The 13,968-nt window shown below is 42.1% G+C and overlaps 1 protein-coding gene across 8 annotated transcripts in view; it reads right to left on the bottom strand.

Annotated features, from left to right (window-relative positions):
• Window positions 1-13,968, bottom strand: part of LOC105008930 (collagen alpha-1(XIX) chain) — a 156,305-nt gene that overhangs the window by 29,324 nt on the left and 113,013 nt on the right. For 7 of the 8 annotated variants that reach the window (XR_004575728.1, XM_029119675.2, XM_034292018.1 and 4 more), the window contains 13 exons: window positions 13,193-13,240; window positions 12,315-12,392; window positions 11,622-11,657; window positions 10,803-10,856; window positions 10,561-10,614; window positions 10,096-10,137; window positions 6,681-6,785; window positions 6,439-6,492; window positions 5,336-5,389; window positions 4,375-4,428; window positions 3,930-3,983; window positions 2,597-2,641; window positions 269-319 (listed from right to left, as the gene is read on the bottom strand). Coding sequence is in view for 7 of the 8 variants with exons in the window: in XM_029119675.2 (XP_028975508.2) it covers window positions 269-319; window positions 2,597-2,641; window positions 3,930-3,983; window positions 4,375-4,428; window positions 5,336-5,389; window positions 6,439-6,492; window positions 6,681-6,785; window positions 10,096-10,137; window positions 10,561-10,614; window positions 10,803-10,856; window positions 11,622-11,657; window positions 12,315-12,392; window positions 13,193-13,240 (729 nt within the window). In the remaining variant the exon portion in view is untranslated. The remainder of the gene's footprint in view (window positions 1-268; window positions 320-2,596; window positions 2,642-3,929; window positions 3,984-4,374; window positions 4,429-5,335; window positions 5,390-6,438; window positions 6,493-6,680; window positions 6,786-10,095; window positions 10,138-10,560; window positions 10,615-10,802; window positions 10,857-11,621; window positions 11,658-12,314; window positions 12,393-13,192; window positions 13,241-13,968) is intronic. The other variant, XM_029119676.2, reaches the window with a different exon arrangement.

Genomic DNA, 13,968 nt, shown 5'->3' with positions numbered 1-13,968 from the left:
CAAGCAAACTGCACGCGTGAATGACGACGTAATCGTATAAAGTGTTCGCTGAATTGAATTGTGCTATTTGCTAACATTTTACTCTGCGGGTTGCCCTGGAGAATGGACAAAACGGTTGTCATGGACCACAAGTGACACGTCAACCGTGAAGTTGGGGCCCAAATGTGAACACCTGAATCTCCAACTTCATGATAATAGTGTGATCATTTTATTATTATTATTGATAACAACATTAATAATTATTATGATATTCATGTGAAATCCTTACCTGAAGTTTGTACAGACTGCTCATCCCATTGCCCTCCACATATGGGCCACCCTGTAAACACAAGTATCTCAGTAAGAACCAGTCCACTCCAGTATCTCAGTAAGAACCAGTCCACTCCAGTATCTCAGTAAGAACCAGTCCACTCCAGTATCTCAGTAAAAACCAGTCCACTCCAGTATCTCAGTAAAAACCAGTCCATTGTAGTATCTCAGTAAGAACCAGTCCACTCCAGTATCTCAGAAAGAACCAGTCCACTCCAGTATCTCAGTAAGAACCAGTCCACTCTAGTATCTCAGTAAGAACCGGTCCACTCCAGTATCTCAGTAAGAACCTGTCCACTCCAGTATCTCAGTAAGAACCGGCCCACGCCAGTATCTCAGTAAGAACCGGTCCACTCCAGTATCTCAGTAAGAACCAGTCCACTCCAGTATCTCAGTAAGAACCGGTCCACTCCAGTATCTCAGTAAGAACCTGTCCACTCCAGTGTCTCAGTAAGAACCAGTCCACTCCAGTATCTCAGTAAGAACCGGTCCACTTCAGTATCTCAGTAAGAACCGGTCCACTCCAGTATCTCAGTAAGAACCGGCCCACGCCAGTATCTCAGTAAGAACCGGTCCACTCCAGTATCTCAGTAAGAACCGGCCCACGCCAGTATCTCAGTAAGAACCAGTCCACTCCAGTATCTCAGTAAGAACCAGTCCACTCTAGTATCTCAGTAAGAACCAGTCCACTCCAGTATCTCAGTAAGAACCGGTCCACTGAATCGGTCGTTATAAGTCTTTCATATATAGCAATACATTGCAAGCAGTGTTTGCGATGTAAATCAGAGGAAAGGTAAGCTAGGTGCTGGAGTACCACTTCTGCAAAAGAAATCAATATGAAAGTCCAGTAAAAACAATTATACACAAATCAATTTTTCTACATCTTAAAGATATACGATTCGAAAAAATATCATATTGAGGCACATTAGCAGTAAAGGCCAATTACACTTAAATGAAATAACTGGTAAAATTTCTTCTTGGGGATTCCCAAACATAAGTAGCGTTAACTAACTGCAAATCGCATTGTTCCCCCTAGTCTCACAGAGTCAGCCATAAAGGCCCAGAGCAGGTAGACCGTGTTACTTTGTTAAGCCTTTAAATGCTACATGGGAGCGATCAATACAGGTGATCACTAAAGAAGAGAGGAGTGGACATACTGGTTTAACCCTCCAGCCACTGAAGATCAAATATGACCTGTGAGTCACAAATGCAACACTACAGCACTAGTTTTCATCTGAGCCAATACAGCTGAAGTCAAAAACAGGGCACTACAAAGGGGAAATGCTTTCAGTTAGGACACAGACTAGCTACTGTATTTGGGGAAAACCACTGTAAAAAAAACCACATTGATTTTAAGAAAAAAGAGCAGCAGCTTGAAAGCCATTATGGCTCCGAGGGTTGGATTCACTGTATGAGCGAAGAGGTTGGTTTTTATGTGTTCTGTTGTTTCTGATAATTGAAGTATTGTTGTGTGTGCAGCAGTACAGATAAAACCCTAATAAAACAAGGAAAAAGAGAAAAGTGGGGCAGAGAAAGGAGACACAGAGTAGAGAAAATGAAAGATGAACAGAAGGAGAGAGGAGGCACAGAGAGAAAGAAGGAGAGATGGTAAAAGATAAGGACGAGAGAAATAGGGAGAGCAAGAGACAAGACCAGCAGAAAGACTTAGACAGAGAAGGGAGGATAGAGAGAAGTAGACAGAAAGAGAGAAGAAGACAGAAAGAGAGAAGTAGACAGAAAGAGAGAAGAAGACAGAAAGAGAGAAGAAGACGGAAGCAGACGAGAGAAACAGGGACTGGGAAGAAGTCCTGATGCTCATTTGGAAGGAATCTGACTGGTGCCCTTTACAGTCCAGCGAGCCTCCATCTTCTGTGCTCTAACTGTCTTCCTCCCCCGTCTTCCCTGACCACAGCAGGACGTTTGAAGGGCAAGTCGCTGGCCCTAAAGCTTAGCTAGATGCGTGGAGGGGGACTAATTCATAGTTCATTTCTAATTCCTTCAAGTTCCAGTGGTTTTCAAATGGCCAGGTCTGTGAAGACGTCAAACTGCAGAGGTAAATGAAGCCCTGTGTGGAGTCGTGCACTGTGCTCCGGTGAGTCATAGGTCGATGTACGTCAGTCCTGAGAGGCTTTCAGAGGGCATTGTGCAGTGTCAACATCCATTCAACTGGATCGGCTGCACCTTGAAATGTTCTTATCGCTCACAGCTATGGATCCTGTACAGACTCTCACAACACCTATCGCACACACACGCACGCACGCACACACACACACGCACATGCACTTACCGGGGGACCCGGTGGGCCTGGTCTACCAGGGGAGCCTTCACTACCCTGTAGGATCGACACACACATACACACACACACAAAACAAAAAAACACACACCCATCAGAGGATTAAAACTTTCAGTTGACGTCGCTTCCATTTGATCCCAGTAATCTAACAGGATCTCATAAAGATACAGAGACAGAGGCTTGTGTTTGATCCCAATAATCTAACAGGATCTCATAACAATTCATAGATAGAGACAGAGGCTTGTGTTTGATCCCAATAATCAAACAGGATCTCATAATGATACAGAGACAGAGGCTTGTGTTTGATCCCAATAATCTAACAGGATCTCATAATGATACAGAGACAGAGGCTTGTGTTTGATCTCAATAATCTAACAGGATCTCATAATGATACAGAGACAGAGGCTTGTGTTTGATCCCAATAATCTAACAGGATCTCATAATGATACAGAGACAGAGGCTTGTGTTTGATCCCAATAATCTAACAGGATCTCATAATGATACAGAGACAGAGGCTTGTGTGTTTAATCCCAATAATATAACAGGATCTCATAACGGTACAGAGACAGAGGCTTGTGTTTGATCCCAATAATCTAACAGGATCTCATAACGATACAGAAACAGAGGCTTGCGTTTGTCATATTTTATAAGGTGAACTACTGTGTGAATTAAAAAAGTCAGCTTTTTCCAGAATGCTCTCACAGCCAGGGTATCAGCCTTCATTGACACAACACTGGATTAATTAGGTGCAAGTGCCTTGCTCAAAGGGAGAACAATAAAAAATGTATCTTGCCGGTTCAGGGATTCAAACCAGAAAACATTTGGTTACCAACCCAGTCTTCTAAACCACCAGGCCCAGAATGTCCTCAACAGCCTAAACAAAGAGTGATAACCTTTATCTGTGTTTCAGGAACAGACAAACACTGGCTCCGTTCAATTGTCTCAGCAATGGTCCCTCCCAATCCATTGACAGGACCAAGCCTCATTTCTCTATTTAGGATATCAAGCTGAAGGGAACTCCATAAGGGATTGCAGTAATATCAAGAAACAAAACATGATTTCATTAGGAATACCATACCCCATTACGTATGCCCTTTATGATGAATAAGTAACGAGCAATAAGCCATTGTTCTAACATTAGAACAGAAGAGCTCTCAGAACATCAGAACAGCCCTCGGCATGTCATGGCTCACGCCGTCAGAACCTAACATGGCTTCATGAATAAAACCCAGAATGTACTTTCAAAACATGAAAATATCCTACCTGGTATATTATCCATTTCTGAACATGGATACATAGACCCGTTACAAATAAACAATACCATTACCCTCTCTCCCTTGGTTCCAGATTGGCCCATTGGTCCTGGCCTTCCCATCACCCCCTGCAAATAGAATCAAAGTGCAGCAAATAAATGAAATATACAAAGGATGAGAGAGGAAAATGACGGACGTTGTGTGTCTCAATGGGATTTACTGTATCATCAACACTACATTGTGAGTACATAACTAGGCAACGACGGATGTGAATAAAGCTTTGATTATTTAATGTGAATGATTATGTGAATTATGTGATTACGTGATGAGAGTTATTACTAGATGTGATGTGAATGATTATTCGATGTAAATGATTTTGTGACGTCAGTAATGATTCTGGTTTGAAGGATGATGTTATGTGAATCATTATATGCAGTGATGGATGATGGGAATGATTACTTGTTGTGATGGATGATGGGAACAATAATTTGATGTGAATGTAGTTGTTGCCTTGCTTACCGGGGGTCCTGTGCGGCCTGTTGTACCTGGCAAACCAGGAACTCCAGGAGAGCCCTGAGAAAGAAACAACATAATAACTATCACTAACTAGTTGACATAATGACTATCACTAACTAGTTGATATAATGACTATCACTAACTAGTTGATATAATAAATATCACTAAATAGTTGATATAATGACTACCACTTACTAGTTGATATAATGACTACCACTTACTAGTTAATATAATTACTATCACTTACTAGTAAATATAATAACTATCGCTTACTAGTTCATATAATAACTATCACTAACTAGTTCATATAATAAATATCACTAAATAGTTGATATAATGACTATCACTTACTAGTTAATATAATTACTATCCCTTACTAGTAAATATAATAACCATCGCATACTAGTTAAAATGAGAACTATCACTAACTAGTTGATATAATGACTATCACTTACTAGTTAATATAATAACTATCCCTTACTAGTAAATATAATAACTATCACTTACTAGTTGATATAATGACTATCACTTACTAGTTAATATAATAACTATCCATTACTAGTAAATATAATAACTATCACTTACTAGTTGATATAATGACTATCCCTTACTAGTAAATATAATAACTATCACTTACTAGTTGATATAATGACTATCACTTACTAGCTAATATAATAACTACCCCTTACTAGTTAATATAATCATCCCTTACAAATATAATAACTATCCTTTACTAATATAATAACTACCCCTTACTAGTAAATATAATAACTATTCCTTACTAGTAAATATAATAAATATTGCTTACTAGTTAATATAATAACTATTCCTTACTAGTAAATATAATAAATATTGCTTACTAGTTAATATAATAACTATCACTTACTACTTTCCCTGTACTTTCTGTCATTCAAATGTAATGGACTTTTGTATCGGACCCGTGCCAGGCCTGGCTGGAACCCACCTCATCTCCTTTCTCTCCACTGGGCCCAGGGAATCCTCGCTCTCCTTTCACGCCCTACAACAGTCAAAAGTAAACCTTGAAAAGACAGTACACAGGTCGTTTGCCTGTAAAATATAAGGAATAAATACAAACATATACAAACCACTGATGTATCGCAAACCCAGAAGTGAAAAAAGTAAAAAGTAGAATATTTGGCGGTGTTCACCAGTTTTGGGATGTTAGTAATTAAGACTTTAACCAGGTAATGGGAGTTCATACCTAACCAGTTACCTTAATTTTTCACTCTTCCTTAATATTTCACTAATAACTAGTTTGTTATGAACTGCCTTTACCTGATCATATATGTCCCAATTAGAAACTTCTGTAAACTGGTGAACCCAGCCAAACCCAGCAGAGTTATTTTACTTAAATGTTTTACACCACTACTGAAACCAGTAGCATTATGGGGTGGCTATATATTTCATAGTCTTTACGGGCTAATTAGAAGCAATTGCCTGTTCAGTTTTACTACTGCATGACTTGGCTGTGTATCCATGGCAACCAATTCTGCAGCTAGCAACTATGACGACGGGAACATGCTGGACCAGAATCATATTTTTAGTTTGGCCAATGTGCTTCATGTCTGAATGTTCTGCGAGTGCCACATTCTCCTGCATCAGACCTTGGTGATTGATTTCACCGGGAACTGTCAGAGGGGCTTTTGTATTCTCACCATCATTCTAACCAGCATTTACAGAATAACTGCACTAGCATGGTGCCATTCCCAAACCTGGTCAGACTAAAACTGTTTCTCTGTGCTGACCAACAAAGCAAATGTTGAAATTTTGTGGAATCTTGATATCTCCAAATCTCTCAAACAAATAACAAATGTTTGTCCCAGACTACATAAATTATGAGTATATGATCTTCTGTAATTCCCTTTGCAGAGATTTGCAATTAATTCATTGAATGGGGATTTAAGTAGACAGCAAGTGTTTCCGAAATGGCATTAAAATCCCTATTTTAGATCACTACATTTGAGCAGAGCCTTATTTTACACTGTAGGGAATTGGACATCATGCGGAACGCCTCCACAGGAACAAAGCTGAAGTAGCGATTCCTACCTTGGGCCCTTCTTTTCCTGGATTACCCAGAGGTCCTCGGGCTCCCGGGTCCCCCTAATTATGACGGACAGACACAAACATGCACAGATCAATAACAGACAGACAGATATGGACAGAACAGCCTGTACGCCCGACAGCACACCTGATCATCAGACAGTTTCAGGGTAGCGGCTGGCCCACATCCCAGCGACTGGCCTTCCATTTTGGCCATTCTGGATCGGCAGGGAGGGACACACACCCACCTTTTCTCCCACCAAGCCTTCCACTCCTGGGGCGCCGAGGGTTCCCTTCTCGCCCTTCTGCCCAGGCAGACCGGGTACTCTGGCCTGGCACACACTGCAGGCATTCTGCCAACACACCACGTGGGGCATTTAGAGGCGACACAGGCAAAACAGTTGTCATGTCATTGAGTCTGAGCGGAGCGAGGCACTGGCTCTTTAATTAGTACGCCGTCCGCTCCGGGGGCGTAGTCGAGGCCTCAGCTCACCTGGTGATGTTTCCCGTAACACTGAAGCTAATGTGGGCCCTGAGAAACCAGGCTGTAACCATTGACTGATCACGTCAAATACCACAGACTTACATCCAGTTAAGGTACACAGGTCGAATTTTTTGAAATGTATTTTTCTCACAGTAGCAAACCACACATCCAGAAATATCTGTTTTCCATGACCAGTGGAGAGTGAGCCCCTTAAAGCAACCAACAACAGAGCTTGGCAGGAAAACAACCATCTCTGATTGAAAAGCTGCAAAACGGTCGCAGCTGTAAATGATACTGATGAGCATGTAACATACACATTGAGTAGGTCTGCTGGCAATTTGGATTTCTGGCATTTACATTAATGTGACAGCTGAGTGGCAGGACGACAATCCATTCACTTCATCACGGGAAGGCAATACAACATTTTCCTGTCAGAGAGTTTCTGGGGCAGTCAGGTCTTTCAATAAAAAAAAAAGAAGCTTAATTTCAATTGAAATGCTCATTTCCACTGGAAATAACAAACAACATATGCTGTGGATGTCCAAATGTTTCCAGAAAAAAAAAAAAAACGTATCTTGGCGAAAGTTGTCCTTCAGTACAAGCAGTCAAGCTAACATCAAATAACATTAAGGAGACAGAGGCTTTTGAACAGCTAACTGCCTGAAAACGTGACTAATTTAACGGGGCAGCCTTGGTCACCGTCTGCAGAATACAAATGCCTGTCTTTCTTTGAGACGGTCAAGCTTCCCACCAAGACAAGGAGCAGCAACCAGCAAATGCGCCTGACATCATCCGACTACTCTCCCACACTTCTCCCTTTTCTTTTTTCCTACTTCCCTTTATGGCCCAAACATCTTGAACCAAGGGCCCATGTCATCTCCAAGGGAGCAAGCAGTAGAAGCCCAGTGAGTGTTGTTTTTATTGCCGATTGGTCTTTTTTCTCTTAAAGGCATAGTTTGATGTAAATCTTATTTGGGTAAAATTCCCCTTGCCTGGTGTTGTGTCTGAAGGCCCATGGTGTTGTATATAAGCAAAAGGGCACAAGGGGTTGTGGTATACGACCAATGTAGTGTAGCCTGGCCTCAGATGCTGTAAAGATGCCAACCCCATTATGTGTTCATTTTACAGTCACCAATCTAATGCCGTACAGCTGAATATGTGTTTTACTACATCCACCGATTTCTGTAGGCTACATGTTCTACCTGCTAATGGAGTTTAGCGAGGCAAAACTTTCTTTCTTAACCTGAAAAGAGCCAAATATCAAAATTCCGCGACTTCATTGTGGTCCTATTACAATACATAAATCATGAATAAATAAATGAGAGTTTTGACAGTTCCATCTACTGATGTTCCCTGGTCTACATTCCATTTAACCAGCATATCGACCTTTCAGGAGAATGACGCTCAAGGCTGTATTGCTTGGCAAGAAAAGTATATGTTTTCATTCTCACATGTTGTCATTAAGCAATCCAGAGTTGTGCAAATTGTGCATGATTGCCATAAAGTATCATAGTATTGAAGTATCAACTAAGGAACACAAACATGACAGGATTTCACACCAGAGATTCATGGGTCAACCAGTGAAGATGAGATGTTTTCAATCAAGAATTAGCTTTCATATTACTGATGAACAAATACTTCTTATGAAATTGCCTCATTGAATTGTGAATGAGCAAACTAGTTAGCTAAGTGCAATGTTTGTGTAATGTGATGGTTTGGTACCATAGAAATTGCAGCGGTATTTCATGCACTTGAATACAAGATGGTAATAGATACTGTATATTCCCTTTGGACTCTTTCTGTCATTTCTCTCACTTTCTTCACCTTCCCTCTCTCTGTTAGCAGCAGGCAAGAGTTCAAGGCTTCAGATAAACATTAACTATCCTTGGTTAATTTACTAAGTAACCCTACAAACGTCTGGCACTGGAGGTGGTTGTCATCGTCAGCAAAACCAACACACATCATTTCTTCGTTGACTGAAAAGAGGGGGGATGAATGGATGGATGCCCTTTCATCTTGGCTGGCTGAGAATGACTTGTATTTATCACAACCAAACAGCAATTACACAAACACAGAGACAAGTGAGAGAAGTGAGGACAGAGAAACAATAGAATCAATTTTATACGGTAGACTCATCAGAGAATGCGTGGGAGTGCTGGTATGAGGAGATGGAATGAGAAATACAGTGTACTGTCTTTTGGGCATAGCGACAAGGCTTCTCTGAGAATCAACTGAAGCTCTTGTTTGCAGCCAAAACTGCACCTTATTCCTTTTACATCACACTACTTTGGCATCCTATTTCCTTTACAGGGCACTCCTTTTCACCAGACATGTCGGGGGCCTCTTGTGCCCATCTGGGATGTGGCCCTAGAGCAGTGGTTCGGAAAAGTATTTGGTGCAAGGACCCGTTTTGTGATAGCAAATTCCTCAGGGACCCCCATAATCAGAAACCTACTGGACTGAGATAAAAATAGGGCAAACAGAGTTTTGCAATGACTTTGGCAGTGCAGGGTTGAATGAACCAAGTCTTGGGTTCTGGGAAGGAATGTTATAAATGCCCATGCCTCAGCAATGGAGAGAACAGGTTACCGAAGTTAATTTCCATGGATCCCTTGGTCAAAATCAAGTTAATCTACGGATGTCACTTCAAGGATTCCTGTTGTATATAATCATAATTGGAATAATCAATTTCCAGTTTTTTGAATTTCTATCTACAGTTCACTACTAGCAGCTGATGGAGGTGCATCTTAGCTTTGGTCAAAAAGTATAGTAACACTGTCCTAATAGGGTCTATGCCAGAGGGAACATCCATTAAAATAAACATTTAGTTTGTCATCTTCTAGCACAACGAAAACCCTTCACCCAGACTCTGAATAATGTTGGAATGATAAGTCCTAGGAATACAGGAAGTATTGAGTGTTTGGGGGTGGGGGTGGGGGTGGGGGGGGGGGGGTAAGGGGGGGCATATCTTATTTGGGTGGGGAGGGGATGGTTGGGGGGGCTTATTGTGCTAAGTGCTACTTTCATCCTGTGTTTATTTCCTGATATTTATAAAAGAAGCTGGCATCATTATGTTCAACTGTACGGCTGATTGCATAATTCACGGTAATACATATTTGAAAGGAAATTAATTGGAATAATTATATGACAGAACAGTAATAAATGAAAGGGTGCTGTACCTTGAGCAAAACACTCACATCTCCAAGGATTGGCAAGGCGGTCTGTTGGAAGGAGAAATTATAATCATAAAATGTGTATGATGACTATAGATCTAAAGAAATGTCAATCAATACTTCAGTTATATTTTTCCATCGAATCATTGTGACATTAGCATCTCAGGATTCCCTGGTCTACCATCTCTCAAATCAATACGTCTTATGAATAATGTGACCATGTAACCATGACTGAGTTTAGTGGGTTGCTTTACACATTCTAGATGTAAATTATTACCAAATAATTCTCCTGCGATATAAATCTGCCGTTAAATAGTTATCCTTCTGTGGTTCTAATGCAGGACGTTTCACCCAAACATGGTGCAGTGGTTTTCACAGTTCCCATGTCTTTGTGAACCCGTCACATATGAGATAACACACAAAGACAATTTACATGTTTTAAGAAAAGAGATTTGAAAGAGACTAACTTACTGGCTCACCCGGGGGCCCAGGGGGACCTGGGGGACCCTCTCTACCAGGGGGCCCCTACAAATGGCAAAGGAAGAGAAGATTAAAGAGAGCATTTCTCTTCACAAAGTTAGATTCTTAGTTTTTTTTCAAAAGGTGACAGGAATTCGCTGTGCTTCCCTCGCCATGGGAGAAAGGTGAGAGGCTATGTGGAAGAAAGGAAGAAATGAGGCAGGAAGAGAGAAAGAAAGTCTGATTCCACTCACCTCCCTTCCTGGGATCCCAGCAGGACCTGAGAACCCAGGGGGTCCACGAGAGCCCTGGAAGAGAGCAGAACTATGACATAACCATAACATATACCCCAGTCCCTTACACTGGAGTAGACGTTTAACGAACCCATAAGAATGATCCTGTTTAGAGTAGTACTGCTGAGACTAAAATAGTTTTTTGAATCCCCCCCCACCCTGCCCCCAGGTGAATAGGTTAAAAACAGATTCTTATTTACAGCAATAACCTGAGACTATTTAGGGTTAACTGTCTTGCTCAAGGACAGAAAGGCAGGGTTTTGTTCACATTTTCCTCTTGGGGATTAGAACCAGCAACCTTTTGTTTGCTCTTGAATGCTCTTGAAAGCTGTTAATTAAGCCTGAGAAGTCCTATTGAGACTTCCAAGTCCTGATAAGACTGACACATGTCCTGTTAAGCACGATTCTAGACTGAGACAAATCCTGTTGAGCCTGATAAGTCCTGTTGGAGTGTGAATGTTAATTAAATAAAACATGAATGGAAATATACATCTATTTTATGAATTGCAATACACAGTGTAGCTTAGTTTAAAATGCACTCTTAAACTAAAGACCAAGCTTTTATCCCAGCATCAGGAAGTTAACATGGGGAAGGTATATGATATTCTATGATATTACTCCAGTATCAGTGGAATGAAATGGATACATTGACATTATACAATAACATCGTCTAACATCTTTTGTTATTCTTTTATTCAAGCTCAATTACTTATTCACATTTTTGAATGTGTGTGTGTGTGTGTGTGAATGGTTTACAAGTTGAGATGTTGTTCCACATACCTCCATTCCTCTCTCCCCTCTCGGTCCAACTGGGCCCTGTTGCAACACACCACACACAGCAATGTCACTAAGGCCTACATCTAAAACACACCAACATCATCAAGGCCTTCAGCTAACACACACCAATGTCACTAAGGCCTACATCTAAAACACACCAACATCATCAAGGCCTTCAGCTAACACACACCAATGTCACTAAGGCCTACATCTAAAACACACCAACATCATCAAGGCCTTCAGCTAACACACACCAATGTCACTAAGGCCTACATCTAAAACACACCAACATCACCAAGGCCTTCAGCTAACACACAGCAATGACACCTACGCCTTCAGCTAACACACAGCAGTGAGGAAAATCTTTATGCTTGTGTTCAATCACAAATCAGCCAAATCAGGGAGTCACAAGCAACAGTAAATCCCAGCTGACGAGGGCTCTTGTTGCCTGGGCAATGTTGGCCGATTTGTGTTACCTATTAGGCTTTCTAGCCACTCGTCAGCCAGCGGCACACTGGGGGCTAGGATTTACCCCCAAGTATCGCCTGATGTTGAGTCTACGTAGACGCTAGCAAATCGCAAGACCATTGATAACTCTTGCCCAAATTAGTTGAGATGCTCCGCTTGGTGTTAAGCTTGGTTCTAAGCAAGACGACCACAAGAAAAAAAACTCTTTTAAATTCAAAATATACTCACAGGAGGCCCTTCAACACCCCGACCAGGCTCTCCTTTCTCCCCGGCATCTCCTGGTACCCCAGGGACACCACGCTCACCCTGAGAAGGAGATGAATAATCAGAATGCATCCCAAATGGCACCCTAATCTCTTCAAAGTGCACTACTTTCTATCTGGTTCCCTAGGGCCATGTCTCCCTAAGGGACTCAACAGGAAGGTACAAGGACCTGAGAGTTCCTTCGCTCTTTCACAACCTTCTCCTCAGATCTCTGACATCAGTGGATGATGTAATTATACAGTATATGCCAGACAGACAACTCATTCACCCAGAGGGCTTTGCACTACAGTGATTGCATGGATTGGTTTGTACAGTATCAGATCTGTGGACCCGTGCCGCGCTTGTGCAAACTGAGCCCTTGAGTGGATGAATGAGGTTAACTTGGAGCACTAGAGGAGACAGTTGCCCGGTCTCTGTTTTCTTGTGTGGATCCTCATAGAACGAGGAAATATCCCTCATCTAGATGGAGGATTATCAATACAGATGGCCATGACCCTGGGTGGGCTGTCCTACTGTTTTTGCCCTCTATCCCCACCGTAGGGGGGCGGCCATCTTGTTTTAGCCCCATTCCTCCACCGTAGGGAGGCGGCCATCTTGTTTTGGCCCCATTCCCCCACCGTAGGGAGGCGGCCATCTTGTTTTGGCCCCATTCCCCCACCGTAGGGAGGTGGCCATCTTGTTTTGGCCCCATTCCCCCACCGTAGGGAGGTGGCCATCTTGTTTTGGCCCCATTTCCTCACCGTAGGGAGGTGGCCATCTTGTTTTGGCCCCATTTCCTCACCGTAGGGAGGCGGCCATCTTGTTTTGGCCCCATTCCCCCACCTTAGGGCATGGTCTCCTACCTTTGGCCCTCGAGATCCTCTGGCTCCAGGTGTCACCGTCTCGCCCTGCTGGGTAAAACAGAGAGAACAAAAATGACTTTCACCACCTAGACATCATATCGCTGATGAAAACTGACCCCATACATTTGGAAACTAAACGTATTATTAGTATTAGTATTTGAGACCATTTCAAATGTTTACCAAGCCATAGTACACAAAAAGATGCAGTTCAAATGTCTTATATAAGTTAGCATGTCTGTGCAAGAAAGACTCATCAATTCACACAGTGAGACTAAAATGGGATGCTGAATATACCTACTGCCAACAACACCGCCCCAGTGCTTTGGTCTCAGTTCTGCATTTCACCACGAACGCTCTGAGAATGCAGAGTGGTTTAGGTGGCCCAGCTGCTGAGTTGGGCGACTTTATTGGGTTGATTTCTTTAAATACTGCTGGGTTATTAATGATGCATGCTGAGTTATTAATGCTGCATTACGGTTGCCTGGCTACCAAATCTCTTGCTCTGGCCAAACGCTACATCGTCCTTGAGGACATTCGTTTCTTCTTCACAAGACTGAAGTCTGATTCCAAGGTGACACGTTAGTTGCAAAAATCTAAATTTTCTGATTGTTCCCAGGAAGCAAAGAGTTCAATCTCGCTATACCCATAAATCAATGTGTTTTGTCAACGACAAATTTGGCCACCATTATTTTCCAGCGCTGCCTTATCCCTCTTGGGCATGGAGTTCAACATAGCTTCACAGGTTGCCACTGGAGTCCTCTTCCACTTCTCCATAA

Source organism: Esox lucius, chromosome 5 (assembly GCF_011004845.1).
Source record: "Esox lucius isolate fEsoLuc1 chromosome 5, fEsoLuc1.pri, whole genome shotgun sequence".
NCBI classification, from domain to species: domain Eukaryota; kingdom Metazoa; phylum Chordata; class Actinopteri; order Esociformes; family Esocidae; genus Esox; species Esox lucius.
Note: the sequence above shows the minus strand (reverse complement) of the source record. Positions and strands in the feature narration are given on the sequence as shown.